The sequence below is a fragment of the Pongo abelii genome, chromosome 14 (assembly GCF_028885655.2).
Source record: "Pongo abelii isolate AG06213 chromosome 14, NHGRI_mPonAbe1-v2.0_pri, whole genome shotgun sequence".
NCBI classification, from domain to species: Eukaryota; Metazoa; Chordata; class Mammalia; order Primates; family Hominidae; genus Pongo; species Pongo abelii.
In genome coordinates this window covers 54,210,000-54,237,277 of record NC_071999.2, presented here as the reverse complement: position 1 = coordinate 54,237,277, position 27,278 = coordinate 54,210,000, and the positions used below count along the sequence as shown (strand labels likewise).

Genomic DNA, 27,278 nt, shown 5'->3' with positions numbered 1-27,278 from the left:
CCTCACAAAATGTTGGGACTACAGGCATGAGCCACCATGCCCAGCCTGAAGGTAGTGTTATTATGAAAATAACATTGACCTCGTGGACCATCAGGAGTCCACAGACCACGCTTGGAGAATCACTGTGCTACAACAATCTTTGCCTTGTAACTGAGGTAATAGCAATTCTAACTAAAGTAATCTAGCTACAGCATGGGGTTCAACCATGCCCCCTTCCTAAGATAACTAAATATAATACATAAGCCTAATCTAACATAGCAATTTTGTTTATATACTGTCCAACACCAATATACAAGCATTTCCATTGTAGGTCCTTCCTGACTTTCCATACTTCATTATCTTTCTTGTCAGGATGAAATGTCTTAAGACATCAAGCAGTGATGAGTTACCTGCACTCTCCTATTCTTCCCTCTAATTTGTGGCTCCGAGGCTATTAAGACTGCTTTCAGCACAGTTAGCTCAGCACAAAGCACAACTATCTTTTATTCATTTTTCTCCCTTGATCTAGAACAGATCAGCCAACAAATGTTTTGGTTCTTTCACATTCTTTCATTTCTGTATCAATGTCATCATCTGAACCCTATTTGTACCTTGCCTAATGCAATAGTCTACTAACCAAGCTCCCAATCTCTAATCTCTCCCTGCTCCAATTCAATAACAGCAATAACAACAAAAATTTCAATCATGTTACATCTTTCTCAACAATCTTCAATGTCTCCACATTACCTACAAACAGGAACTGTAGGTCAGTTGAACATGAGTGATAAAATGCATGTCCGATCTGCCTGGTTAGTTGGGAAAAGGTGAAAAAAATGCCACCACCACTTTCATACCTATCTTCTCAATGTATTGGTAACTACAGTTGAGAATATAGAATCCAATCACTACCACAGGTACCTACCTGCTCGAAATACTTGTTGCAGGCCGAGAGGTTTCTAGCCACATGATCCATTTCTTCTAGAAGTTCTGCCATTTATAGCTCAAGGCACTGACCTTGACATAGGTCTGATCATTACTCTTAAGGCTTTGATGTAAATAAAAATAGCTCTTTCTCACAACAGGCCTAGGAACTCTGTTTTATAAGACAAAGTCCAAAGGCTCTACAGTTCTTCAAAGTTCTCCACTATCATTATAATTCATCTGCCACTATTCTCCAAGAATAATTCTCCATTTCAAATACTGACCCTAGAACTTTGCTTCTTACAACTTGATGACTCCATATGCACTGTTCCCCCTGACCAGGAATGTGTTCCTCTTCCTCTACCTATGACGCATCAAGATCAAGCTTAAGCCCCAGCATTTCATAATATGGAAATCTGCAGGGATCACTATTTCTCCTCTGAGACCAAATATCAGTTACAACCTGTATCACTGATTTGGTACTAGATAATGCATCACATTAAATTGTTATTTTGGCCCCCAAATAACACCTCAAGGGTAATGATTAGGAACCACACTAGTTTTTTCATTTTTTGATCTGCCATGATGCCTATGCAACAAGATGCATATTTTTTAAATGAAAGAATGGTCGGCATATACCTGGATGCAAAACAGAATCATAAGCACAAAGAGGTTTAGTGAATAGCCTGGTGTGGATGGATGGCTATACATTAAAAATTTGTGTTCCTCCTTCCAAAGTGTAGAGTAGTCACTGAAAGACAGCTGCCCAGTGGGAACAACAGTTCCCACAATGGATGAGAAAAGAAATGATGTATGTGACTTCCAGGTCAGGGTTTTTAAGAAGCAGGTTCACTGTCTCTACTCATTCTTTCTCAGTCTGCCTCTGGATACAGAGGACTCAAAGCCCTAGAGGTGACAACAGCAATGAGACAGAAGATGCCTAGCCCAGGAATCAACCAAATGGAGAAAGCTGCCTGCTGTTTAGCAACACATGCGCTGGACTATTATACAGGTGATAAATATCTAGTACATTAAGTCACTGAAATTTTGTTTTGTTATAGCAGTTAGCATTAGTCTACTCATACAATGAGGGTCATTTAATAGGTTAGTAGACATGAATGAGACCAGAATCCATGTTTTCTGATGCTTACTCTTATAATGTACCAAACTGTCTTCAGATATATATTTATATTTTTTATTTTATTTTTTAGAGACAGGGTCTTGCTCTGTCACTCAGGCTGGAGTGCAGTGGAGCAATCATAGCTCACTACAGCCTTAAACTCCCAGGCTTGAGCAATTCTCCTGCCTCAGCCTTCTGAGTAGCTGGGATTACAGGTGCAAGCCATAGCACCTGACTTGCAGATACATATTTCTAAATTATCTCTGTGGTATGTAGCAAATGTGTTCCCACTGACTGCTCTCAGACAAATGCTCTCTTCTTCGTTTTTTTTTTCTGGAGACAAGGTCTTGTTCTGTCACCCAGGTTAGAGTGCAGTGGCGCAATCACGGGTCATTGTATCCTTGACATCCTGGGCTCAAGCAATCCTCCCACCTCATTATCTCAAGTAGTGGGGACTACAGGCATGCACCACCATGCCTAGCTAACTTATTTTTTGTAGTGATGGGGTCTCCCTATGTTGCACAGGCTATTCTTGAACACCTGGGCTCAGGCGATCCTCCTGCCTTGTCCTCCCAAAGTGCTGGGATGACAGGCATAAACCACCACACCCATCCCAGATAAATACTCTTAATCCCCAACAAACCCTTTTCTGCACTTACCATTTACAATCATTTTCAAACAAGCAGAACATGGTTTTCTGGAAAAATAAAGATCACAGTTTTTCAGCCTTGACCCGTGTTTAATAAGAGCAATCTGCCCAGCATGTAAATCTTCACTAGAACAGTGGAGACCAACAATTTTCATGTTTTTCACCACCACAAGACCAGTTCTCTTTACCTACATTAAGATATAAAATAACAACTTATTAGTTATAACACCTAATAATCATACTATGGATTATACTTGAATTACTAATAAAAATGGAAGTTTTGTTTAATTCTTTATCTAAACAGAGTTTGTGCAAACCACATTTCTCATTAGATCCAAAAAGCTTCTAAAACTTTAGTGTTGACTTTAGGCCAGAAATTTTCTAAACCTAGGCTCTACTAATCAAATAATTAAGGATGTAATTATCATTAATTTGTTCTAGTGAAAGATTAGACACATTATAACCTAGTAAAGGGCAAGAACTAGGTCAATTTGACTTGTTTCTTATAGGATTAAGTGTAGTACCATTTAGTATTAAGCTTCTAGATGGTAATAAAGAATATAAAGCCCTGATTTTACACATGGATAAGTAAAGCCCAGAAAGTTTACATGACTTTCTGAAAGACCCACAGATGGTAAAAGGCAGAACTAAAGCAGAGGTCATCTTAAATTCTAAAATATTTTAGATATTGACCAAAGAAAAGATAATTCTCAATTTCTTTTGAGAAACTACTGGCTGTATCAATTTTTAGCACTATGGCAGTCTAGACTACTATAGTTGGGTCCCACCTCCTACTATAGGTAAGTTATAAAAACAAAAAGAAGGAAGACATACCATCAAGTATCAAAAAGGATGAGAGAACTTGATGTCAGAGTAGTAAGCCTGAGCTATCTTAGCAATATTCCACAGAGCAGGGACTGGCTGAGCCTGATTTAAGCCCTGCAGACTGGGGACTGACTGGGGTTCTAAGCACTTCCAGTGGATCTCTTTGAGTGAAGGTTTTGTGTTACTATTGAACCGAAAGTTTCTCAACTTAAGCAAATACTAATCAAAGCTGGTATAACAATATCAGATAAAACAGACTAAGGTTAAAAAAAAAAAAGTCAGTTCTGCATAAGGCACAAAACAGTCTATGCTGTTTTCACAGCAAAAGCCTCTGAAGTAAGGAATGTAAACCTGATCCTTGGACTTGGGACTGACTGTTACATGAGGGGAGCTTAGGCTAAGGAGAGGGTGTCCCTATTCCCCATCCCCTTCCAAAGGGATTTAACCCTATACTTATCCCCCAATACAGCATATCTGAAATCACTTTAAGGATCAGACCAAAGCCATATTAACTAGTCAAGTTTCAGTTTTGGTTTTGAGTATAAATGTTTGAGATTACGGGGAATAATTTGTAAAATATCTAAAAAAGAAGGAACAGAGAAGATTTTATGGAATTCTATTTCTGAGTTAACCAACCATCTCCTAAACTAGAAGGACATTTATAAAGGAATACAAAAATCTCTGCTTTACAAAATATATACCTAAGGATGTATGTAAAATATGAAAAACCTATCTATATTGGTTTTTAAAATAAGCTTTAAATTGACCTTGAATTTGCGAACACTTTCCCCTCCCGACCAAAATTTCTTGAGTTTTATGCTCCTCAAATGCGAAGTATATATTATTATTGATTTCTGAATACTTTCAATAAGTTTGTTTATTTATTTGAGACACAGTCTCACTCTGTCGCCCAGGCTGGACTGACTGATTGATTGATTGATCTGAGACAGAGTCTCACTCTGTCGCCCAGGCTGGAGTGCAGTGGCACTATCTCGGCTCACTGCAAGCTCCGCCTCCCGGGTTCATGCCATTCTCCTGCCTCAGCCTCTGGAGTAGCTGAGTAGCTCCCACCACGCCCGGCTAATTTTTTGTATTTTTAGTAGAGACGGGGTTTCACCATGTTAGCCAGGACGGTCTCGATCTCTGGACCCCGTGATCCGCCCACCTTGGCCTCCCAAAGTGCTGGGATTACAGGCGTGAGCCACCGTGCCCGGCCAATACGTATCATCTTGGAAAAGAAGTAATGCTGCCTCATCAAAAGATCTTGACAGAGCTCCTATTGTTAAATTGAATCAACATGACCAGTGGAAGTGGCTGCAAGGGAATGATTTCAGCTTTAGATTTTCCTAGTTAAGCAGACAGAAATAAAGCCAGAACAAAACATAAAAAAAAAAAAAATTGTTCCTATCAAGTGAGAAGCACACTCATCAACTTATTTGTTATTAGAACAATCTTTTGGGTCAAGTTTATTTATCACTTTTTTGTCTAGAGTCCTTTTTACCTCAGAAAATATGTTTTTTTTCATTTTGCATCTAGGTAAGGCCAAAATATCAAGTTTGAGACAAAGATTTTTCCATCCCAAACTCAACAAAACAAATAAAAGCTCAAGTTGCATTCCATTTCGGCACTTCCATTTACCGCAACTCCCAGAGGACTGAATCTTTTCAGTGAATCACTGCTCTGAATTTGATTTTGCTTCACTTCGCTAACATTTTGGCAAGTCATCTATTTGATCCTAATCACAGAGTTTTACACTAAAACATGGGCAAAAGGGGACAGTCTGTTTTGTATATGGACCAGTACATTGACTTAAATGGTGATTCACTATTTTTTTTCCCTTGGCCTTTCTTATTATGAAAACATGTAAATATTCTGAGACAAATTATTTCTATATTCCTACTGGGCTCACTCTCAGAATGAATTAGGAAATCTCTAGGAATATACATCGGAATCATCAAGGTAACTCTTCAAAACATACATGCTTAGTCTCTACTCTGCACCCAGTGAATCGGAACCTCTGGAAAACTCAAAGGAATAAAGTAACAAGGAAATACTATACAATATTAAAAAGAACAAGGTTCATCTTTCAAGTCTGCACTTTGATTTTACCCTACTTACCAACTAAGTTAACCTGTTACTGTTTCATGGATATTAGCAGAAAACATGAAACTTCTGGGTTAAAAACAATGAACTTTATTATTTGCAGCACAGCAGTCAGTATGAGCATCATTTCTGTTTCCTGCCCTCAAGCCCCATGAGGGGTAATACAGATGGGCACAGATGGCTGCCTGGACACAGGGTAGGTAGTGTTATAGGAGAGGAACACTGAGCTTGAGGGTCCTACTGTTTCACAGCAGAAAGTAAGCCAGATTGCTCTTTGTCCTGGAGGGAGATATTATCTCAACCTTCAGGGCTGATCACTGCAAACACAACTCTGAGAAATGACCCAGGTAAAAAGTGGTTAGGGCCTTGCATTCTTGGCATACCCAGCAAGGTGTGTGGGAGCGTGACAGAACTAAGGGAGAGTATTTCTTAACACATCTATATGAACTATCAAGAGTTTTTTTTTTTTTTTTTTTTTAAAGCAAGATGTAGGATGTAGCATAGAATAATCCCATCTGTACTTTTTTTTTAAAAAAAGGAGTGACATATAGTCTTGTAAATATACAGACCATTTTTAGAAGAGTATTTTAAAAACTCCCTTGATAGTAGAAATGGAGGCACTTTTATTCTACTTTATACTATTCCTTTTGCTTTGTTATTATAAGCATATATATGTGAAATCATAAAAACGTACCTGTCTTTTGTCAGTAGATACTCTGGTCATCTCTTCATTATCTCCTAAGGGTCCATGCTTTCCCTCTTCATTTTTCTAATAAAAATCAGATTAAGGAAAAAAAAAAGTTTAGCACATAAGACATATGACTAATTCAATATTCCCATATTTAAAGGCTGGCTTCCTTGGCTTTGACCATTTTTTTTTTCATGATGAAACTCTACATCGACTTCCCACTTTGTTTGGATCAAGTTCATACTACTTTACCTAGTAAATAAACCTTTATAATCTATCCCCTATGTACTTTCCCAAAACATAGAAGGATTGGAAATTGTAATCAGAATTCTGAAGTTTATGGTTTCAGAATTGTGGCAGTTTTGAGTAATGGAAAAGTCCAAAGTGTGGCCATGAATCACTAAAGTGGAATAGAGGTAAATTAATTGGAATTGAGAAGATAAGGAACTATGTAGCAAAGGTATTAGATCGGGATTGTGGTAGGCAGGATAATGCCCCACGAGAGATCTCCTTGTCCCAGTCGCTGGAGCCTGTGACTATGTTTTGTTACATGGCAAGGAGGAATCAGGTTGCAGCTGGAACTGAGGCACTAACCACCTACCTTGAGATAGGGAGATTATCCTTGATTATCTGATTGGCCCGATGTTATCACAGGGTCATTATGAGCAAAAGAGGGGTGTGGGAGAGTCAGTGTTGCAACATGAAAGACTTGACTGGCCATTGCTGGCTTTGAAGATGGAAGGGGCCCATGAGCCAACGAAAACAGACAATCTCCACAGGTAGAAAAGGCAAGGAAAGGTCCTCCCCTAGAGTGTCTGAAGGGAATTTGGCTCTGCCAACACTTTGATTTTAGCCCAGTAAGGCTCATTTCAGACCTCTTACCTACAGAACTGTATAATAAATTTGTGTTGTTTTAAGCCACCAACTTTGTGGTCATCTGTTATAGCAGCAATAGAAAACTAATTCAGGTATATCCATGAGGGAAAAAGTGAAAACTTGAAGTAGAAAGAAAGTTTTGAGGCAGGGACCAAAGTCCTTCATTTATTAGTTCAACAAATACTTATTGAGCCCTTGCTATATGACAGCCTAGTTGCTCAAGATGCAGCTCTCATAGGGCTTATGATTTATGAAAACCGGAAAGTGACTATGAAGTAAGTTGATTAAGACAAAGAAAGTGACATAGAATTCTGTGAGCTCCAAAACAGGTGGGATAGCCAGGTGCAGTGGCTCACGCCTGTAATCCCAGCACTTTGGGAGGCCGAGGCAGACAGATCACGAGGTCAAGAGTTCGAGACCAGCCTGGCCAACATAGTGAAACCCTGCCTCTACTAAAAATACAAAAATTAGCTGGGCATGGTGGCAAGCGCCTGTAGTCCCAGCTACTCGGGAGGCTGAGGCAGGAGAATTGCTTGAACCCGGGAGATGGAGGTTGCGGTGAGCCGAGATCAGGCCACTGCACTCCAGCCTGGGCAACAGAGCAAGACTCTGTTTCAAAAAAAAAAAAAAAAAAAAAAGGTGGGATAGTTAATACATTGATAAAGTTTTAAAGTAGGAATGGGAAACTTTGTAAATGTTGACCTGCTAGTCTTATGAAACAAGTGCTGGATGCTAGAAAAGAAAGAACCTTCAAAAAGAAGTTTACAAGAAAACCCATGTTCTGGGATTGAGGTTTCTGTTCAGACAGAACAGGAAGTAGAGGAAGTGATGGTATCAGTGGAAAAACGGTAAGAATACGGGTGCTAGTAGTGGTAATAATTATATGAGTGATGATAATAACAGTACCTAACATCTTCTGCATGTTTATCATGTACCAGGCCCTAAATTATCTCATTTAATCCTTATAACTTTATAAAGTAGCTCCTATTATTCCTATTTTACAAATCAGGAAATTGTAGCTGAGAGAGATTAAATAATTCAACCATGGTCTCACAGGTAATTAAGTTGATATGCCAGATCCAGCCCAAGATCCATTGTCTTAACCATTATGCTACATTGCTTCTGTTCTGGAAAAGTACAGTGAGGGCCTTTAGCATAAGGTACCAGAAGACACAACGGAAAGAGTTAGGAGGCTAGGTGCGGTGGCTCATGCCTGTAATCCTAACACTTCGGGAGGCTGAGGCGGGTGGACTGCTTGAGCCCAGGAGTTAGCGACCAGTCTGGGCAACATGGCAAGACCACATCTCTATTAAAATAAATAAATAAATAAATAAGGAGACAACAACAACAACAACAAAAAACACATAGTACCTAACATGTGCCAGGCACTAAGACCTTTACAAAGATTAACTCATTCATTTCTCATAAAAGCCTCCTGTAGTACACACTAGTAACATTTCATTTTACAGATGAGGAAGCTGACACAGAGAGGTAAAGTTACCCAGACTTACACAACTAGTAAGAGGCGGAGCCAGAGTGTGAACCCAGGCAGGCTGGCTGGAAAACCACTGGCTACTCTAAATTACTAGACTAAGGTGCTGCTCCAATGTTTATACTAACATTATAGCATAAGTATTTTCTTCGGTTAAGTGAAAAGGGTAGGATCCAGAGTTAAATGATCTCATGTAAGTAAAGAAAGTAAGAGAAAAAAGACTGAGAAACAATTTTTAAAAAGTAATTAGTCTCTAGGAGGCGGAATTATGATAAAATTTTTCTTCTGTCCATTTTAAAAATAACAAACATATATTACTTTGGTAACTCATAAAAATACTCTTAGTAAGACAAAATGTTAGTAAAGTATCAAAAGCAGTATTTCCAATACAATTACATGTCTAATTGCATCTTGGTGTTTCTGTGATTTACTCTGTACAGCAAAAGCAGACTAAAGAATTTAAGTGAAACCATCTTATTACTTTAGCTTAAAGAAGATTTTTTTTCTCTTAATTGGAAAAAGTTTGTACTCAACTCTACGAATACCGTGTGCAAATAATACTGGAAAAAATATACTATAGTAAATGGTAAAGAAATATTAGGCACAAAATTGGGCAACATTTTGAGGAATTTAATATTTCCACAAGTATAAATACAATGGCAGCATATACTATATGTATATGAAATTTAGATGTATTCTTACTGTATAATTTAAAATTAATAATTTATCAACCCTGTAACAGTACTGAAACTGTCAAATACAAAATTATATTCCTGCTATGACTGCAACTACCTGCAAAATTATGTGGATATTAACTAGTATAAAAAGGAAATCCAAGAGAAAAAAATACAGTTTTTAAAAATGTTGCAGCTATAGATTCAGTTTCAATGATAATGTTTGTACAATAAATAACACTATAAAAGTGGAGTACAATATGCTACCTTTCATTCTGTATTCTTCTCCCACACTATCATTGGTCTTGCTTTTTTGCAATGGCCATGATATCAGAAGAACTAATGAAATTATATACTTCTCCTTTATTGACATTAAATATACAAGTAATTGACAACCTACAATCATGTTCTAAATACTTGGTAAATCTCCCTTTTCGGAATTTAAAACACATTTTTCTCATATAAACAATGTTAAAAATGATAGTCAAGTTCCCAAGCTAACACGCAAAAGCCTATTTCACCCAGATCACTGCCAGAGTAATCCTGAGGCTCTCCCTCCCCAAGTGCCTTGGAGTCCCAAGGCCTGTAGGTAAGAACAGAAGTAAAGGCCTACCCAAGATCATGGTGAGAGGGTTGTAGTCCTAGGACACATGGGTATGGGAGCACCGCTGGAAAGACACCAATGCAGTGAATAGGAGCTGGGCAAGCTCCAGGACCAGGAGCTAAGAGTGATAACCTTTCATATAGTCAAGTCAATCCTACTTCCAGGTTGCCTGGCTTTCTGAAGACATGGATGTTCTTTGTTTTGATGCCTTCTGTACTCATTTCTGTGTTTTAACTTTCCATTTAAAAGCCTTAAATAGACATGCGTATGAGTCAGATTTCTAAATAAGATCCCAAATAAAATATTTGAAACAAAAGACTTATTTATTTTCATTTAGAAAACTTCCATGGTGCCCACCAGATGAAGGAATGAGATGCCAGGAAAACTTAGAGTCGTTGGCTTGGGAGAAAATAGAGAGTCATAACCTTGATCTTTTGTTAAACATGATATAAAGTTATATAAAATTTTGTTGCAAATATAGTTTTGAAATTTCCTTGGTAGTATTTTTTTTAACAAAATGCTAACTGAAAGCTTCATCTCAGTTTTCTGAGATCCACAGTTTTCTTTATATAGTATGAGGAAACAGTAGGGTGTGTATTATTTGCAAACAAACTTCAACAATTACTTGGCCAATCAATTCCTTCCTAATAGAAACATAAATATCATTTCTCACTAATTAAATATAACTTGTGCCTGTTGAAAAAAAAACTTACTTTCAGCACAGGATGTGGTGTGTATGTAAAAAAACAGAACTAAAACGAGATCAAATCTGGATATTTACAAAACAAAGAACGCCTTTTCAAAATTTGTATTCAATCTCTAATATGTCCAGTTTTTAAAAGTTTTTTTTCCTTTTTTTTTTTTTTTGAGACAGAGTCTCACTCTGTCGCCAGGCTGGAGTGCAGTGGCGCAATCTCGGCTCAATGCAATCTCCGCCTCCCGGGTTCAAGCGATTCTCCTGCCTCAGCCTCCTAAGTAGCTGGGACTACAGGCATGCACCACCACGCCCAGCTACTTTTTGTATTTTTGGCAGAGACGGGGTTTCACCATGTTGGCCAAGATGGTCTCGATCTCTTGACCTTGTGATCTGCCTGCCTCGGCCTCCCAAAGTGTTGGGATTACAGGCGTGAGCCACTGTACCCGGCCTAAAAGTCTTAAATCTCTAAATATTTGTTTCTAATCTGGCTCTTCAAAATAAATTTTATCTGAAAACAAAACAAAACAAAACAAAAAAAACACAACAATACATAAAATCCCTAACAGCTTGGAAATCTATTTTCATAAAATAATACTAAGCTATTAACGAGTAGAAGGAATAAAGGAATTTCAAAATTAATGAAGGAAATAAAGAGCTTTCTCATCCATTAATAACATGTAGAGCCAGAGTTGGGGGATGAGGGTGAGAAATATGGAATAACGATGTATAATATTTTAAATAGTGTTTTACTATCTATAAAACACTTCACATAGGAATTGGGGGAGGAAACTATACCAAGAGATATCATTTTATTATGAGAAGTGAATATCCTCACATCCTGTTAAAATTCCTCAATGCAATTCCTATATTGATAGGATAAAATCTAAACTCCTTTGCAAGGCATACAATGCTTTTTATGATATGATTCCTGTCTACATTGTCAAGTTCCTGTCCAGTCTCTTCCCTTTACCTAACTTCACTTTCTGGCCTGAGGACCACAAATTCTCTCATTCCTCCAAGCTTTTCCATGTAGAGTTCCTTGGCTTGGGCAAAAGTCCACTCATCCTTCATGTCTCAGTGCAAATACGACCTTCTCTGTGAATCCTTCCTTCACTTCCCCATATAGATCCTGGCTCCCAGTCTTGCCAACATCTCTGCTTATACTATGTACTCATTCCACCAATTCTGTTTTAATTGTTTAAATGCCTAGTGTTTCTTCTCGTTAGAAAATAAAGACCATGTTTTTCCTGCTTTGTATCTCCAGTGTCAAGCACAAAACCTCATCCACAGTAAAATGAAAAGAGTAGGTGGTCTCCTAAGAGTACTGTGGGAATTTAAGGATTTATAGTCTTTCTCTGGAAAATCTAAACCAATCTTTTAGCAGAATTATGGGCAAGTTGGAAACCTCAGTGAGTACATGCAGAATATAACTACAACTTTGTAAGAGTAAAAATAAAAAACCTCATGCTTAAGATTGGAAGTACCAAAATGTTAACAGTAATGTTGTTAGAGTGGTGAGAAGCCATGGGTAATTTTCTGCCCCACCCCCCTCCTTTTACCTCTGTTTTCAAAAAAGTCTTAAATGCTCAACTTAACCTAACACTATTTTCCAATGGCCGTGGCCCCCTATAAAAATTAATGCCAACACCCTAAGCTTCCAAAATTATCAAACAGAAATGATGAGAACCTAGCATCATGCCATTCCAAGCATGCAGGAAAATGAGAACCTAGCAACTTGTTGCCCCAAGGGTAGGAGAAAGAAAAGACATAGGATGTCTATACTTCCAATTCCAATATATTGGCTTTTATGATTATTCTTACTATCATTTCTGATTTTTTTTTTTTTTGAGACGGAGTCTTGCTCTGTCACACAAGCTGGAGTGCAGTGGTGCAATCTCAGCTCACTGTAACCTCCAACGATTCGTTCAAGCGATTCTCATGCCTCAGCCTCCCGAGTAGCTGGGACTACAGGTGGATACCACCACGCCTGGCTAATTTTTGTATGTTTAATAGAGATGGGGTTTCACTATGTTGCCCAGGCTGGTTTCGAACTCCTGACCTCAGGTAATCCACCCACCTCAGCCTCACAAAGTGCTAGGATTACAGGCGTGATCCACTACACACAGCCCATTTCTAATCTGTTTTGATCCTGTCTTTCAAGATCCAAAAAGAGACTACTTCCATCCAACATTAACCAATTAGCACTCATATAATGGTAGACGCTAAAGGGTATATGCTAGGTAAAATAAGACATGGTCTCTATCTCCAGGCAATTTATATATTTCTGTGGCAGAGGGGTAAACTACCTAGATAAAACCCCAACAGTATATATAATAGGGGGAAATTATGTGGTATAGACAATAATCTTATTAGCCGAACTGACATATGAATACCATTAGTACCCGATAAACATGGCAGTCTCAGTAAGTATTTTTAGAATGGAAGATGACTTACTACGGCTAGGAATTATAAAGTGTCATGTTAATCAATAAAGATATTTTTTAAATCTTAAGCCTTGTTAAGTTTAGGTTTTAGGTTTTAGGTATGACAGAAACGAAGGAATGAGCAATAAACTCAGATTTTAAACCATTGTTTTTCTAAGGGGAAAAACTATGAAACAAATTATACCTGAGATTTTTGCCGCCGGGCTTCTACTGCTGGGAAGAGCTCCATCCAGAGGCTGAGCAGAGTGAAAAGGTTGACTTTAGAAAGCCTTGGTATCTGACCTACAAAAGAGGCGATAAACACTTTAAAATGTGTTACTAATGGTGAAAAAGGGAGCCAATCTCAATGCCACTTAGGTGCTGCAGCGTAAGTCCAGCTGCTTTCGCATGAGGCACAGAAAAAGATTAGGGGACAAGAGAGTCAGAGGTATCTTGGCAGGAGACGCTTCAGCCTTAGTCGTGGCTACCTCCTTCTCCACTTAAAAAGTTGAGCCTTCTTCCTCCAGCCCTCACCCTGCAGGAAAAAACGGTACAGCTAATACACATAGCTTGGGGGGACAACACAAAGCAAGCTGTTAAGTCTTCGCATCTGACGTCGTCGCGGTGCAAGCTTTTCTTTGGACTGTGATGGGGCGTTGCTAAAAGGAAAGCGATTAGAACACAGCCCGAAAAATGCGCTGACCTTCGACGGTAAAGCAGTCGAAATACAGGAAAGCGTCACGTGCGGTTAATTTGGAAATCAAGGCAAAAGCGCGGTTTGGAAATGTTCAGGCTCTTTGACCTCAGAGGCCCCAGCTCTAGGTCCTATGAGAAGTAGCTAAGAGGCGTAAAAAGCGAGACTTCAAAAGCCAGTGCGACCGAGCCGATTGGTCCTGGCGACCGAGGAGGGGACACGCAGAGGGCGCGCAGGAGACATCCAAAAGCAGCAAGGGAGGCAAAGAGGCGCAGACAAGGAATCTGGAGTTCAATGACGGGAGACGCACAGGGCAGAGCGAAAGGTAGGGTGGCGGGAGCAGGGTCCCGGACACTCACCGGTCATGCTGCCAGTCTGGGTGCTGACTGACCGCCCGGCCCTCGCGCTCTCCAGATTTTGCATCTGCCCAGCTTCTTTCATCCCAAACCTAGCGTCCTCTGCTGCCAAGGAAACCTCTCCCAGTCAGACATGATCTTAGCCCTAGCGTCCCCGCCTCTCGCCTCCTCTCAGCAACTGTAAAGCAACGGCCCACTAGGCGCAGCCAGATGACGCCTCAAGCTTGACCGCCACTTCAGGGCTCCTCGTGTGACGTCATAGGAAGGCGGGGCTGCGGCGCCAGAGGGCTGCCCCTCGGCCGGTGACCGAGTTAAGCACCGAGCTGTAAATCGCTTGAGACCTGTATTTGGTTGTTTTGTTGGTTTTGCCAAGTAAGGTCACTTGAGGATTTCTTGGCTCGAGGTCCCAGGTTGCGCAGACTCTGACTGCATCGAGTTGAGAATTTTGGTCAGAATGTTAGAGTGGAAACCTACCCCAGGCTGTCGTGGTCAGTGTTTTAGAGAACTTCCTGGGTTGGGGTGTGGGGCTGGGCGGTCCAGGATGTTCTGTCATCAGAGACTGGCGGGTTCTGGGGAACTTGGTGCCGTGGAACACAGTAGGGACGTTCTGCTTCTCATCAAGAACATGAATACATTAAGAGGTGGAATTGTAATGGGGAAAAAGGTGAGAGGAGGCTGTAGGAGTTATTTTGTTTTTAATTTCTAATGTGTAGTTTATTTCCACAAAACATCTGTATCATACCAGTCCTTTGAAATTTGTTCAGACTTGTTTTATGACCTAGATCAGCACTGTCCAGTAGGATTTCCTGTAATATTCTATATCTGCACTGTCCAATATGGTAGCCACCAGCCACATGTGGCTATTGAGCATCTGAAATGTGGCCAGTACAACCAAGGAACTGCGTTTTTAACTTCATTTAGTTTTAATTAATTTACATTTTAAGTAGTGACATGTGGCTATTGGCTACTACTGTATTGGACAACATCACTCTAGACTCTCCTCCTGGAATTCCTATTAGGCATAGGTTAAACCTTCTGAGGTTCTAAATTATTATTTTTAAAATATTCCATCATTTTGTTTCTCTGAGCCACATTCTGGCTAATTTCTTCAGATCTGTCTTTCAGCTTGCTGTTTATTTCTTTGGCTGTGTAGAATTTTTTCTATCGCCTGTTCTGAGGGTAAAGCTCTTCAGGTGATTTGACTATATCCAGAGAACTCTATTCTGCACCTTTCCTGAGGTCTAGACTTTGTTGACAGTGCCTTCATGGCAATTAACACTAAGGTTTAAAGACAGGCCATGGACTAGGAGAAAATATTTGCAAAGCACGTATCCAACAAAGGACTCATATCCAGAATATATAAAGAACCATATAAACTCAGAGTAAGTAAACAGTCCAGTTAGAAAATGGATCAAAGACTTGAATAGTCATTTCACCGAAGAAGATATACAGATGGCAAATGAACATGTAAAACAGTGTTCAGTGTCATTAGCCATTAGGGAAATGCATATTAAAACCACAATGAGATTCTACTACACACCTATTTAAATGGCTAAAATAACAAGTACTGACAGCACTAAATGCTAGTGAGGATACAGAGCAACCAGATTTCTCATACATTGCTGGTAGGACTATAAAATGGCATAACCACTCTAGAAAACAGTTTGACAGTTTCTTATAAAGTTGCACATATGCTTATCATATCACCCAGCAATCACACTCCTGGGTATTTATCCTAGACAAACCAAAACTTATGTTCAAACAAAACTCTGTACATGAATGTCATGGTGGCTTTATTTTTAATAGTCAAAAACTGAAAACAGGCCAGGCGTGGTGGCTCACACCTGTAATCCCAGCACTTTGGGAGGCCAAGGCAGGCGGATCATGAGGTCAGGAGTTTGAGATCAGCCTGGGAAACATGGTGAAACCCCGTCTCTACTAAAAATACAAAAAATTAGCCAGGCGTGGTGGCATGCGCACCTGTAGTCCCATCTACTCAGGAGGCTTAGGCAGGAGAATTGCTTGAACCCGGGAGGCGGAGGTTGCAGTGAGCCAAGGTTTCGCCACTGCACTCCAGCCTGGGCGACAGAGTGAGACTCCATCTCAGAAGAAAAAAACTGTAAACAAGCCAAACAGTCCTTAGTGAATGAATAGAAAGCAAACTGGAGTATATCCATGCCATGGGACACTACTCAGCCATAAAAAGTAATGAGCTATTGATACGTACAACTTGAATGAATCTCAAGGGCATTGTGGTGAGTTTTTAAAAGCCAATCTTAAAGTGTTGTATACTGTATGATTCCATCTAGATACCATTCTCAAAGCCAAAAAAAAATTACAGCGATGAAGAATGAATCCATGATTGCCAAGTGTTATGGTTGGGACAAGGGTCTGACTGTTAAGAGGTAACACGACAGAGTTTCTTTGTGTTGACAGTTACTCATATCTATACATGTGATAAAATTCATAGAGCTATACACCAAAAACGCAAAGTGGTACATTCAAAACTAGTAAAACACAAATAAGATCTATACCTGTATTAACAGTATTTTACCAGTATCAGTTTCCTGATTTTACCAAAGTGCTATGAATATGTAAGACATTATTATTGCAGAAGCTGGGTGAAGGGTAACACAGGAACTCTGTATTATTTTTGCAACTTTCTTTAAGTCTTAAACTCTCAAAATAACTATATATATATGTACATATATATACACACACCTATATATGTTATATGTGTGTTTGTGTGTGTGCATGTGTGTGTGTCTGTGTGTGTATCTTTAATCCCCAGCAGTCTAGATCTGCCCTGCCCTTCAAACAATCATTAGGTTTACTGCTCATTAACCTCTCTTTGGACTCCTGGTCTCATTCCATTTTCAGTCCTTTAGTATTTCAGAGCAGTTTAAATACTTGGGCTATTTCTCTTACTTTCTTGCTAGCTCAGCCATATTTTATCCTGCATTTTTAGGTATTTGTAGCTGAAATATTTTTCAGACTAGGCTAACTTTTCCACAGTATTGGTGGAATAATTGTTCTGCTGCAGAGGAATCAGAGGACTAAAAAGGATTATAAAATGAGATTTTCCCTAAGTGCTGAGAAGTGGACAAGCTCAGAGCAGCTGAGTTCTACAAAGGCCAGTTTAATCAATAAAATGGTTTTTAAATCAATAAACAATTCTATATATCAAGTGGAAGGAGCATGGGCTTTGGTATGAGATAGGCAAGCTGTATTCACACTCTAAGCACAGAAGTTATTTACCAGTTACTGTATCAGTTGGCTTAGACCCAGCTTGCTGTGGGTAACAAATGTGAATCCCCAAAATCTAAGATGGGTCTCAGTTAATTTAGAAAGTTTGTTTTGCTACAGTTAAGGATATGCGCCCGTGACAGCCTCAGGAGGTCTTGACGACATGTGCCCAAGGTGGTCAGAGCACAGCTTGGTTTTGTACATTTTAGGGAGATATGAAACATCAATCAACATATGTAAGATGAACATTGGTTTGGTCTAGAAAGGTGGGACATCTCGAAGTCAGGAGGGGGCTTCCAGGTCTTAGGTAAATAAGAAACAAATGCTAGCATTCTTTTGAGTTTCTGATTACCCTTTCTAAAGGAGGCAATCAGATATACATTTATCTCAGTGAGCAGAGGGATGATTTGAATAGAAGGGAGGCAGGTTTGTCCTAAGCAGTTGCCAGCTTGACTTTTCCCTTTAGCTTAGTGTTTTGGGGTCCCAAGATTTATTTTCCTTTCACACAAATGACCATGAAATGTCAGTGGCTTGCCCCAACAAAGGTTAATTTTTACTCATGTTACATGCTGCTGCTCCTGTGAATTGGCTCTGGGATCCAGGCTAAAGGAGCAGCCTCTGTCCTTTCTTTCTTTTTTCCACCCTCAATTCCCCTGTATGTGACTCATCTTTCTAGCATGCTAGTTGCTTCTTTGGCTTTCCAGCCCCTTCCTCTGCCTCTGCTGTAATAGCCTCTTCTTCCTTGAAGGGGAGGGGAGGGGAGGTTATCAAATGCCTTTTTGACTGACTTACTCAGGGAAGAAGGAAGGGAGGAAGGAAGGGGCCAGGGAAAGAAGGAAGGAAAGGATGATGGTAAAACATTTATCACAAATTTTCATGAAGGCTACATGATCCCAAGTAGTATGGTGCTTGGCAAAGCACAGGTGCTCAATACTGTTGATTGTCCCTCCAGTTTTCGTCTTTCATTTGCCTATTCTCTATTGTAGCCTGAGTTTTCTTTTACTCTAAGTCCTGTGGATTGGGAATGCTAGTCTTAGTAGTGTGTTTATTAGGAAAGAATCCTCTCAACAAAGCAAGCTGATGGTCTGTGGGGTTGATCATAGTCACTGAATCTGTAGCTGGATCTGCTGATGCTGGTGGTGCTTGTGAAATACCTGTCTTATGGAAGAAAATGTACCTCACACTGAATTTTGCTCTTGTATGTGAGAAGGCACTCCATGACCAGTGCCAGAGACACTGGGTTGTAGCAGATAAAGGATTTACCCATAGGGTCACCAAAGGAGGAGATGGGAGGGAATCTTAAATCCATCTGTCTGAGGAGTTTGGGGCTACAGTCTTTAGGGTTTTGGAGTGGGCCCAAATGTGGAGAGTGTTCATTGGTCGAAGAGTGCAGGGTGAAGTCATGGGACAGGGAGATGAAGCTGTGTTCTCATGCTCATCCTGTTTTTCTGTGAGGGTCTCCAAACTGTTGCTGAAATTTGGGTCTGAGAACATCTTAAACAATCCTTAAACAAAAGCCTTATGATTCCGTCAGAGATCATCTCTATAGGAACAACAGGGATGCAAATCAATTTTTAAACAGTCTTATTGAAGCAGGATATTTCCCTGACCGCTTCACAGGACTTGCAATAGGGGTGCCCCGTTTACTCAGCCCACAGCTCTCAACTCCTTGTGGGAGGGAACGCATGAGCAAATAAGGCAGGAACTGGAGTACACAACCACTGGAATCAGCTGGCCACTTTGTCACCAGCAGGAGTGAACTCCACTCATTCGGACTCACTGCTCTCCACCCCTTATGGGAGGGAGCACACAGGTAAGCGGGTGCAGGAGCCAGGGTGAGCACTTTTGAGCACCAGCAGGAGCAAACTCCATGCATGCCCCAAGGCAGTGTCTGTTGGGGTGCCTGCAACCCCTGAAGCCCCAGAGGGAGTGTTACAGTGGTCTTTTAGCTCTGCCATCTGCAGACAGCTTACATGTTAACAGCTCTGCAGACCCTCCCTCTGCCTTTTCATGTGAGGGAGCTGTCTTCCACTAGTGAGGGCAAAGGGCCAGTGTGACAGCCTTTTGCATCTGCACTTGTGGCTCCTGGGCTCTTGTTTGGCATCCAGGAGAAATGAATTTGGACAAATGAATTGAAGGATGGTTAAAACAGGATTTTATCGCTGATAAAAGTGGCCCTCAGCAGGAAGGGGAGCTGAAAAGGGGATGGGGTGGGAAGGTAATCTTCCCCTGAAGTCCGACTGTCTCTGGCCAGATTCTTCTCTGAAGTTATGCTGTCAAGCTGTCTCTCTGAAGTCATGCCACTTCTCTCTGACGTTAAGCCATAGTCTCTGATGTCCAGCTGCTTCTCCTTTCTGCCGGCTGAGTCTGGGGTTTTTATTAGCACAGGATAGGGGGCAGGGCGGGCCATGGGTGGTTTTGGAAAAGGCAACATTTGAGTGGGAAAACAGGGATGTAAGTTCTCACTTTGGGCTGCAGTCTCAGGCTTTTTGGCTTGAGAATGGGACTTTGCCAGGGACCTGCCCCTGTCTGCCTAGAATTTCTATGCCTCCTGTCTCCATCATTATAACCTTAATGTCAGAAATCCTATCTTTAGGAACAATGGGGATGCAAATGGTCAAGATCTAGTGACTTTTGGCAACAAGGAAGTGGGCTGAATTGCGGCCTGATTAGTTCTTTTATTTATTTTTTTTTTAAGACAGAGTCTAACTCTGTTGCCCAGGTAGGCTGGAGTGTAGTGGCACAATACTGGCTCAATGCAACCTCTGCCTCCTGGGTTCAAGTGATTCTCATGCCTCTGCCTCCTGAGTAGCAAGGATTACAGACGCATGCCACCAAGCCTGGCTAATTTTTGTATTTTTAGTAGAGACCAGGTTTTACCATGTTGGCCAGGCTGGTCTCAAACTCCTGAACTCAAGTGATCCACCCACCTTGGCCTCCCAAAGTGCTGGGATTACACATGTGAGCCACCGTGGCTGTCTGATTAGTTTTTTTTTGTAGATACAGAGTCTTGCTCTGTCGCCCCAGGCTGGAATGCAGTGGCACGATCTCAGCTCACTGCAACCTCTGCCTCCCAGGTTCAAGCATTTCTCCTGCCTCAGCCTCCCGAGTAGCTGGGACTACATGCACATGCTGCCATGCCCAGCTAATTTCTTTTATATTTTAGTAGAGATGGGGTTTCAACGTGTTGCCCAGGCTGGTCTCGAACTCCTGAGCTCAGTCAGTCTGCCTGCCTTGGCCTCCCAAAGTGCTAGGATTACAGGCGTGAGCCACCCCACCCGGCTGATTCATTCTTAATTATAACTATATTTCTGTCCAGAACCCAGCATGCCATTCTTGTCAACCCTGTGGGGATGGTTTCAATTTGGTCATTTCGGGCAAAAAATGTGATTATCACCACCACCCTGAGTCCGGAGATTAAGGTTTCCTGAACAATTCTCAGAAGGCCATTCCTGGCAGCACTTAAACCCTGAGGAAGCAAAGAGAAACCTGAAACAAAATCCAGATGCCCTTCAGGAATATGTGCTTTGTTATGGAGGGCAGTGCTGCCAAAGAGAAATGGCTTCTCAGGTTTTCCATATATTGTCCAAAATAATCTTCTCAGAAAAATAAACTTGGTGCCATGTAGATTAATTGTGCTGCAGAGTAAGAATGTTCAGGCAGCCCTGGAAATGGTGCTCCCCTGAGGTGGGAAGGACTGGCAAGCCCACTTTCCCTTGTTCTTCCAAGCTGTCTACCAAAAGCCTGCCTGAGAGGGGGTGGGCAGAGGGGCCTGGGCAGCACAGTCAATGTCCAAGCTCATTTTGGGTCCCTGTTTGTGTGGCACCTCTGGACTGTCAGGTAGGGCCACCTGGGTTCAGATATTTCTGAATCAGCATCCCTATAGAAGTTAACTAATTAGACACATTAGAAATCAACAGAAGGAGGGCTGGGTGCAGTAGCTTGTGCCCATAGTCCTATCCCTTTGGGAGTCCGAAGCCAGAGAATCACTTGAGGCCAGGAGTTCAAGACCAGCCTGGGCAACATAGTGAGACTCCATCTCTACAAAACAGTTTTTAAAATTAGTCAGTTGTGGTAATGTGCACCTGTAGCCACAGCCACTCCAGAGGCTAAGGTGAGAGGATCACTTGAGCCCAAGAGTTTGAGGCTGCAGTGAGCTATGATTGCACCACTGTACTCCAGCCTGGGCAACAGAGTGAGACCCCATCTCTAAACAAAAATAAAAAAGAAATCAACAGAAGACACTAGAGGGAGGGGTAGGGATGAGAGGATGGATAGGAGAGGGAGTAGGGAGGAAACTAACACTGATGGAATATCTGCTATGATCAGAGACCCTATGTAACAATAATGATAACAGTAGTAATAATAGTATCTTACATTATTGAGCCTTTATAGTGTTCCAGGCTCTATTCTAGGTACCTTTTGTTTATTATCTCATTTGCTCTTTCCAGCAACCTTGTGATGTGGGCAATATTATTTAGCTCCACTTATAGGAACCAAGACATTCGATAACTTGCCCCAATAGACATAGCTTGAAAGGGGTGGGGGCAGGATATAAATGGACATTATGACTTCATTTAATACCCACAACAACCCTATGAAATAGATTTTTATCATCTCCATTATGCAGGTGAGGAAACTAAGGCCCTCAGACCAGCAACATTGCCATCATGTGGGAGCTTGTGAGAAAAGCAGAATCTTGGGCTGCACTTCAGACTTACTGAGTCAGAATCTGTACATCCACCACTGAGCTAGGCTAGTGGGCTCCAGCGATTCTCAAACTAGAGTATGCATGAGTCCCTCAGAGACTATGTTAAAACCCAGATTTCTGGGTCCCAGCCTTAGAGATTCTGAATCAGTGGTTTTTAGCTAAAGTATTTTGGCCCTCTGTAGAATTGCTTTTACCAAAAGCAATTGATACCAAGTACTTTTTGGTATTGTATCATCTGCTGATGTTAACTGATGATACCAAGTACTTTTTGGTATCATATCATCTGCTGATGTTAACTGATGCTACAAGCAAAATTTTCATACCAGATTCGAGCAAGTGTCAAAGTTTTATTTGGCCTGGAGGTTACAAACTTTTTTGGAAAGGCCCAGATAGCAAATATTTTAGGCTTTTCAGACCATTTAGTCTGTGTCACAACTATTCCATTCTGCTACAAAAGCAGCCATAGATGATATGAAAACGACTGAGTGTGGCCGTTTTCCAATAAAACTCAATTAACTCCCCCTCATTTAACTCCTAAAATGAGCGAACCATCGGTGGCGGCAATGAGACCTAGTTCAGAGTGTATTTGAGGAACAGGATTTAAATACTTGAAGAGAAAAGGATTCTCTAAAATAGCTAAGTTAGGTACAATATACCTGGTTAACTTTCTTTAGGGCAATGAAACCATACGCTTTTGGGTTAACTTTTTTAAAAAGATTTTATTTTTTTAGAGCAGTTTTAGGTTCACAGCAAAATGGAGTGGAAAATAGAGATTTCCCATATGGCCCTTGCCACACACATGCACAGCCTCCCCAACTATTAACATCCCCCACCAGAGTGGTGCATTTGTTACAGTTGATGAACCTACACTGACACGTCATCATCACCCAAAGTCCACAGTTTACATTAGAATTCACTCTTGGTGTTGTACATTCTCTGGGTTTGGGCAAATGTGTAGGGACATGTGTCCACCATTGCAGTATATCATACAGAGTAGTTTCACTGCCTTAAAAATCCTCCATGCTTTGCTTTATTCATCCCTGCACCCTAACTCCTGGCAACACTAGTCGTCTTTTTTACTGTCTCCATAGTTTTGCCTTTTCTAGAATGTCAAATAGTTGGAATCATTGTATGTAGTTGTGGAGGCTAACGCAACTCCATCTTGGATGCCAATCTGCCATGTTGACTTCTTGATTAACCTCAATTTAGGGAAGACTGCTATCTTCCATTTTATCTACTGTTCCTTGTGTAAGAGCTTGTACTTACTGTAAATCCTGCCCTTAGGTCAAAACTCCCTTGACCATAAATTCTGCTCTAGGCAGATTCACATAGCATCTTGCCTTTCCCTGTAATTGTCCTACACATTCCTTCCCTATAACATGGAAGCCCTGGGCTGTGGGGGTCATAGTGTGGGAATCCGACACCTTGTCTGGCAGCTGCCCAGGACATTGTGGCTTCTCTTCCTAAGTCCCTATTAAATGTTTTTTTTGTTTTTTGGTTTTTTTCCTGAGAAACTGAATGTGTCAGCCTCTTTCTTGGCCTCTTAGCTTCCACAGACTTTAGGGGTAGATTTCCATAGACCTGCCCATTGCAGAACAGTAGTCTTTTCAGACTGGCTTCTCTCTTAGTAATATGCATTATTTAAGTTTCCTCCATGTCTTTTTGGGCTTGATAGCTCATTTATTTTTAGTGCCAAATAATATTCCAGCTTGGTTGTAGCACAGTTATTTATCTATTCACTTACCGAACAACATCTTGGTTGCTTCCAAGTTTGGACAATGATAAAATTAAAAAAAAAAGAAGAAGAAGAAGCTTCTGCAAACACCCATGTGCAGGTTTTTCTGTGGACATATTTTCAACTCCTTTTGTTAAATACCAAGGAGTATGTTTGTTAGATCATACGGTAAGAGTATGTTTAGTTTTGTAAGAAACTGCCAAACTATCTTCCAAGGGAACTGTACCTTTTTTTCCTTTCTAACAGAAATGAATGTATAAACCAAAAATAAAATTCTAAGCCCCCCAACCATCTGATTGGACCCCTCCTCTCGACCAAGGGCATTCCAAAGTTAACCTGAAAAACTAGTTCAGGTCAACTTTCAGGCCATGATGGGAAGGAGGAGCTGGACCTGCCTCATTATGCCCTCCTCAATTTTGGAATTACTGATAGAATAGTCTTTAAGTCTGATAAGAAACCTTTACAATCTATTCTCTCTGAAGCCTGCTACCTGGAGGCTTCACCTGCATGATAAAACTTTGGTCTCTGTAACTGCTTATCTTAACCCAGACATTCCTTTCTATTGATTCCAGGTCTTTAGATAATAACTCTTTCAAACAATTGCCAGTCAGAAAACCTGTGAATCCACTTATGACCTGGAAGTCCCTGCTTCCGGTTGTCCCGCCTTTCCAGACCTAACCAATATACATCTTACATGTATTAATTGATGTCTTATATCTCCCTAAATTGTATAAAACCAACTTGTACCCTGACCACCTTGGACGCATGTTCTCAGGATCTCCTGAGGGCTGTGTCACAGGTCATTGGTCACTCATATTTAGCTCAAAGTAAATCTCTTCAAAGATTTTTTAGAATTTGACTCTTTTCATTGACAAATGAGAGCTCTGGTTTCTCCACTTCCTCACCTGCATTTGTTATTGTCAGTGTTCTGGAATTTGGCCATTGTAATAGGTATGTAGTGGTATCTTGTTTGGGGTTAATTTACTTATTAAAAAAGGCTATAAAATCCTAACACTTTTTCAGTTTCAGCAAGGTAATCTCTCTTTTTAGAGGGCTATGCTTCTGTGAATTGTGTGCTATTAATTTAAAAAATGTGACAACAAACTTGCATTCCCCCCGAATATCAAATGAGAGTTCCCTTTAACGATGTCCTGCTTTTATTCAAGCAGTCATGTTATTTTCTAATACTAGAAAATGTGGCTGGGCACAATGGCTCACGCCTGTAATCCCAACACTTTGGGAAGCCAAGGCAGGTGGATCACGAGGTCAGGAGTTTGAGACCAGCCTGGCCAACATGGCAAAACCCTGTCTCTACTAAATACTAAAATTAGCCGGTGTGGTGGTATCGTATACTTGTAATCACAGCTACTTGGGAGACTGAAGCCGGAGAATTGCTTGAACCTAGGGAGTGGAGGTTGCAGTGAGCCGAGATTGTGTCACTGCACTCTAGCCTGGGTGACAGAGCAAGACTCTATCTCAAAAAAAAAAAAAAAAAAAAATGCATAGCAAAAAAATTTAAGTAGTCACTATTTAATCATTTTCCAAATGTGGGACAATTTTTCTCATTGGCTTTATAAGAAAAAGCTCTAGGACATTCATTACTATGCTTGCCTTAAAGATCGTTGTTGAGGACATAGTTTTCTAGCTTTTAAGATGTCATCTTGGAACACTTGAAGGATCGATTCTCCTGTCTCCCATGAATCATGTAAACTTCTTAACCATACACCAGGATATGAATTTTATGTCCTCACTTTCCTCCTGGTATAATCTTATTTTGCCTATCCTAATTTTTTGTTAGTTTCTACTTTCCCCATTTACTTCATGTGTGTTTTATTTTAGATGATTTTATAAATTGCTTTATATGCTTTTTGGAGCACAAATTTATTTTAATAAAAAGAATGTTCAGATTTGAGGACTCTTTAGTTCAAAGTGGCTTGAGGAAGAAGAAGGAGTTAGTATTTGCATACTTATGCAATAATGCACATATGTCTTGTCAACAGCTAAAATGTAATTTATTCACATTTACATAGTCACTTATATGACAAAAGCTGAATGTTGTTAGTTTACATGTGCATCATATACATTTCACCTGAGTGACCTAAATAATCTGGACAGTTGAAACTGCCTTTGCAAAGATTATGACAGTCAGAAAAATCTAGCATGGCTGACCCTGTCTTGCTTCTAAGGTTCACAGGCTGGCTGTCCTCACTCATTCCTGGTCATAGGCCAAGCTAACCGTGGGAAGAATTTAGTTTATAGTTTAACTTGAAAGCAATAGTCTCTCCCTAAAATGACCCTCTCCTTGTCCAGGAACTAAAACTGCGTTTGTAAGTCCAATGAAAGGCCACGAGGTTAGGATTATGGGACAGCCTGAATTCTGCTAAATATGGGCATAGTTTTCATAATCTCTTACTGCCCAGGAGTCATTGCTCCTATAGATAACATCACTATTGTAGAACCTAAGATTGATCTTTTGATATATTTTTCAGACTTTTGCATTCTGGTAACCAACTGATCCTACCCGGACCCATGATGCATAACTCAGCTGGTCCTGTGGTGCACACCCAGAGGCCGACTCAATGCATGAAGACTGTTTTCCACACCCCTATGATTTCATCCCCAACCAAGCAGCAGCATCCATTCCCTAGCCCCCTGCCCACCAAATTATCCAAAAAAACTCTGGCTTCTGAGTTCTCAGCAAAACTGATTTGAGTAATAACTCCAGTTCTTCCACTTGGCTGGCCTTAGTTAATTAAACTTATTCTTTATGTAATACCGTGTTCCCAGTGAATTGGTTTTGTCTGTGTAGCAGGCAGGACGAACCCATCAGGCAATCACACAGTTACTCTGCAGTGCTTCTTTTTATTTTGCTTTTCAAACAAATTTCAAATATTATTAGATTGAAATAAACTATACAAAATAGCTTTTCCTCACAAAAATGCAATATTTTGTGTATTATTCCTAGGCAAACTACAAAACTTCTATTTTTGTAAGTTTTTTTGGAAAAACAAATCAAGATGCTTATGCATATAAATCAAGATGAGGCAATGAAAAAACCCAAAGAATAACCAAAGAGAGACAAATCAGTTGTCAGTGTCTGTGAACTCATGTTCTGTTTTGCTTGTAAAACAGAGGGTTTGTGTGTGTCTGCTAAAAAGCTGATGGCCCAGTTAGGGTAGAGATACAACAAAGGGGTGCAAGCCCCAACAACACATGTGGGGCAACAGTGAGGCATCCCTCCATTCAAACTGTAACTGTAACTCCTTCCTTCCTTCCTTCCTCCCTCCCTCCCCCTTCCCCCCTCCCTCCCCCACCTTCCTCCCCTCCCTTCCCTTTCGCCTCCCCTCCTTCCTTTCTCTTTCTTTATTTTTTTTTTTTAAGAGATGGGGTCCCACTATATTGACCAGGCTGGTCTATAACTCCTGGCCTCAAGGGATCCTCCCAACTCCACCTCTCAAAGTGCCGGATTACAGGCTGAGCCACTG

General features: G+C 40.7%; 1 protein-coding gene and 1 long non-coding RNA gene across 4 annotated transcripts in view; one reads left to right on the top strand and one right to left on the bottom strand.

Moving 5' to 3' along the window:
- The window catches only part of CDADC1 (cytidine and dCMP deaminase domain containing 1), a 45,405-nt gene extending 31,122 nt beyond the window's left edge, over positions 1–14,283 (bottom strand). Inside the window, 4 exon segments of one of the 3 annotated variants that reach the window (NM_001132159.1) lie at positions 2,680–2,857; positions 6,292–6,366; positions 13,257–13,354; positions 14,105–14,283. In NM_001132159.1, the coding sequence (NP_001125631.1) occupies positions 2,680–2,857; positions 6,292–6,366; positions 13,257–13,354; positions 14,105–14,186 (433 nt within the window). In that variant the 5' untranslated portion in view covers positions 14,187–14,283. 3 annotated transcript variants of the gene reach the window in all.
- Positions 14,284–14,353: 70 nt separating this feature from the next.
- On the top strand, positions 14,354–26,566 carry LOC112128598 (uncharacterized). Its single transcript, XR_008512896.2, has 2 exons — positions 14,354–14,589; positions 26,283–26,566. It is a non-coding gene; the product is annotated as an uncharacterized LOC112128598 (long non-coding RNA).
- The last annotated feature ends 712 nt before the right edge of the window (positions 26,567–27,278 follow it).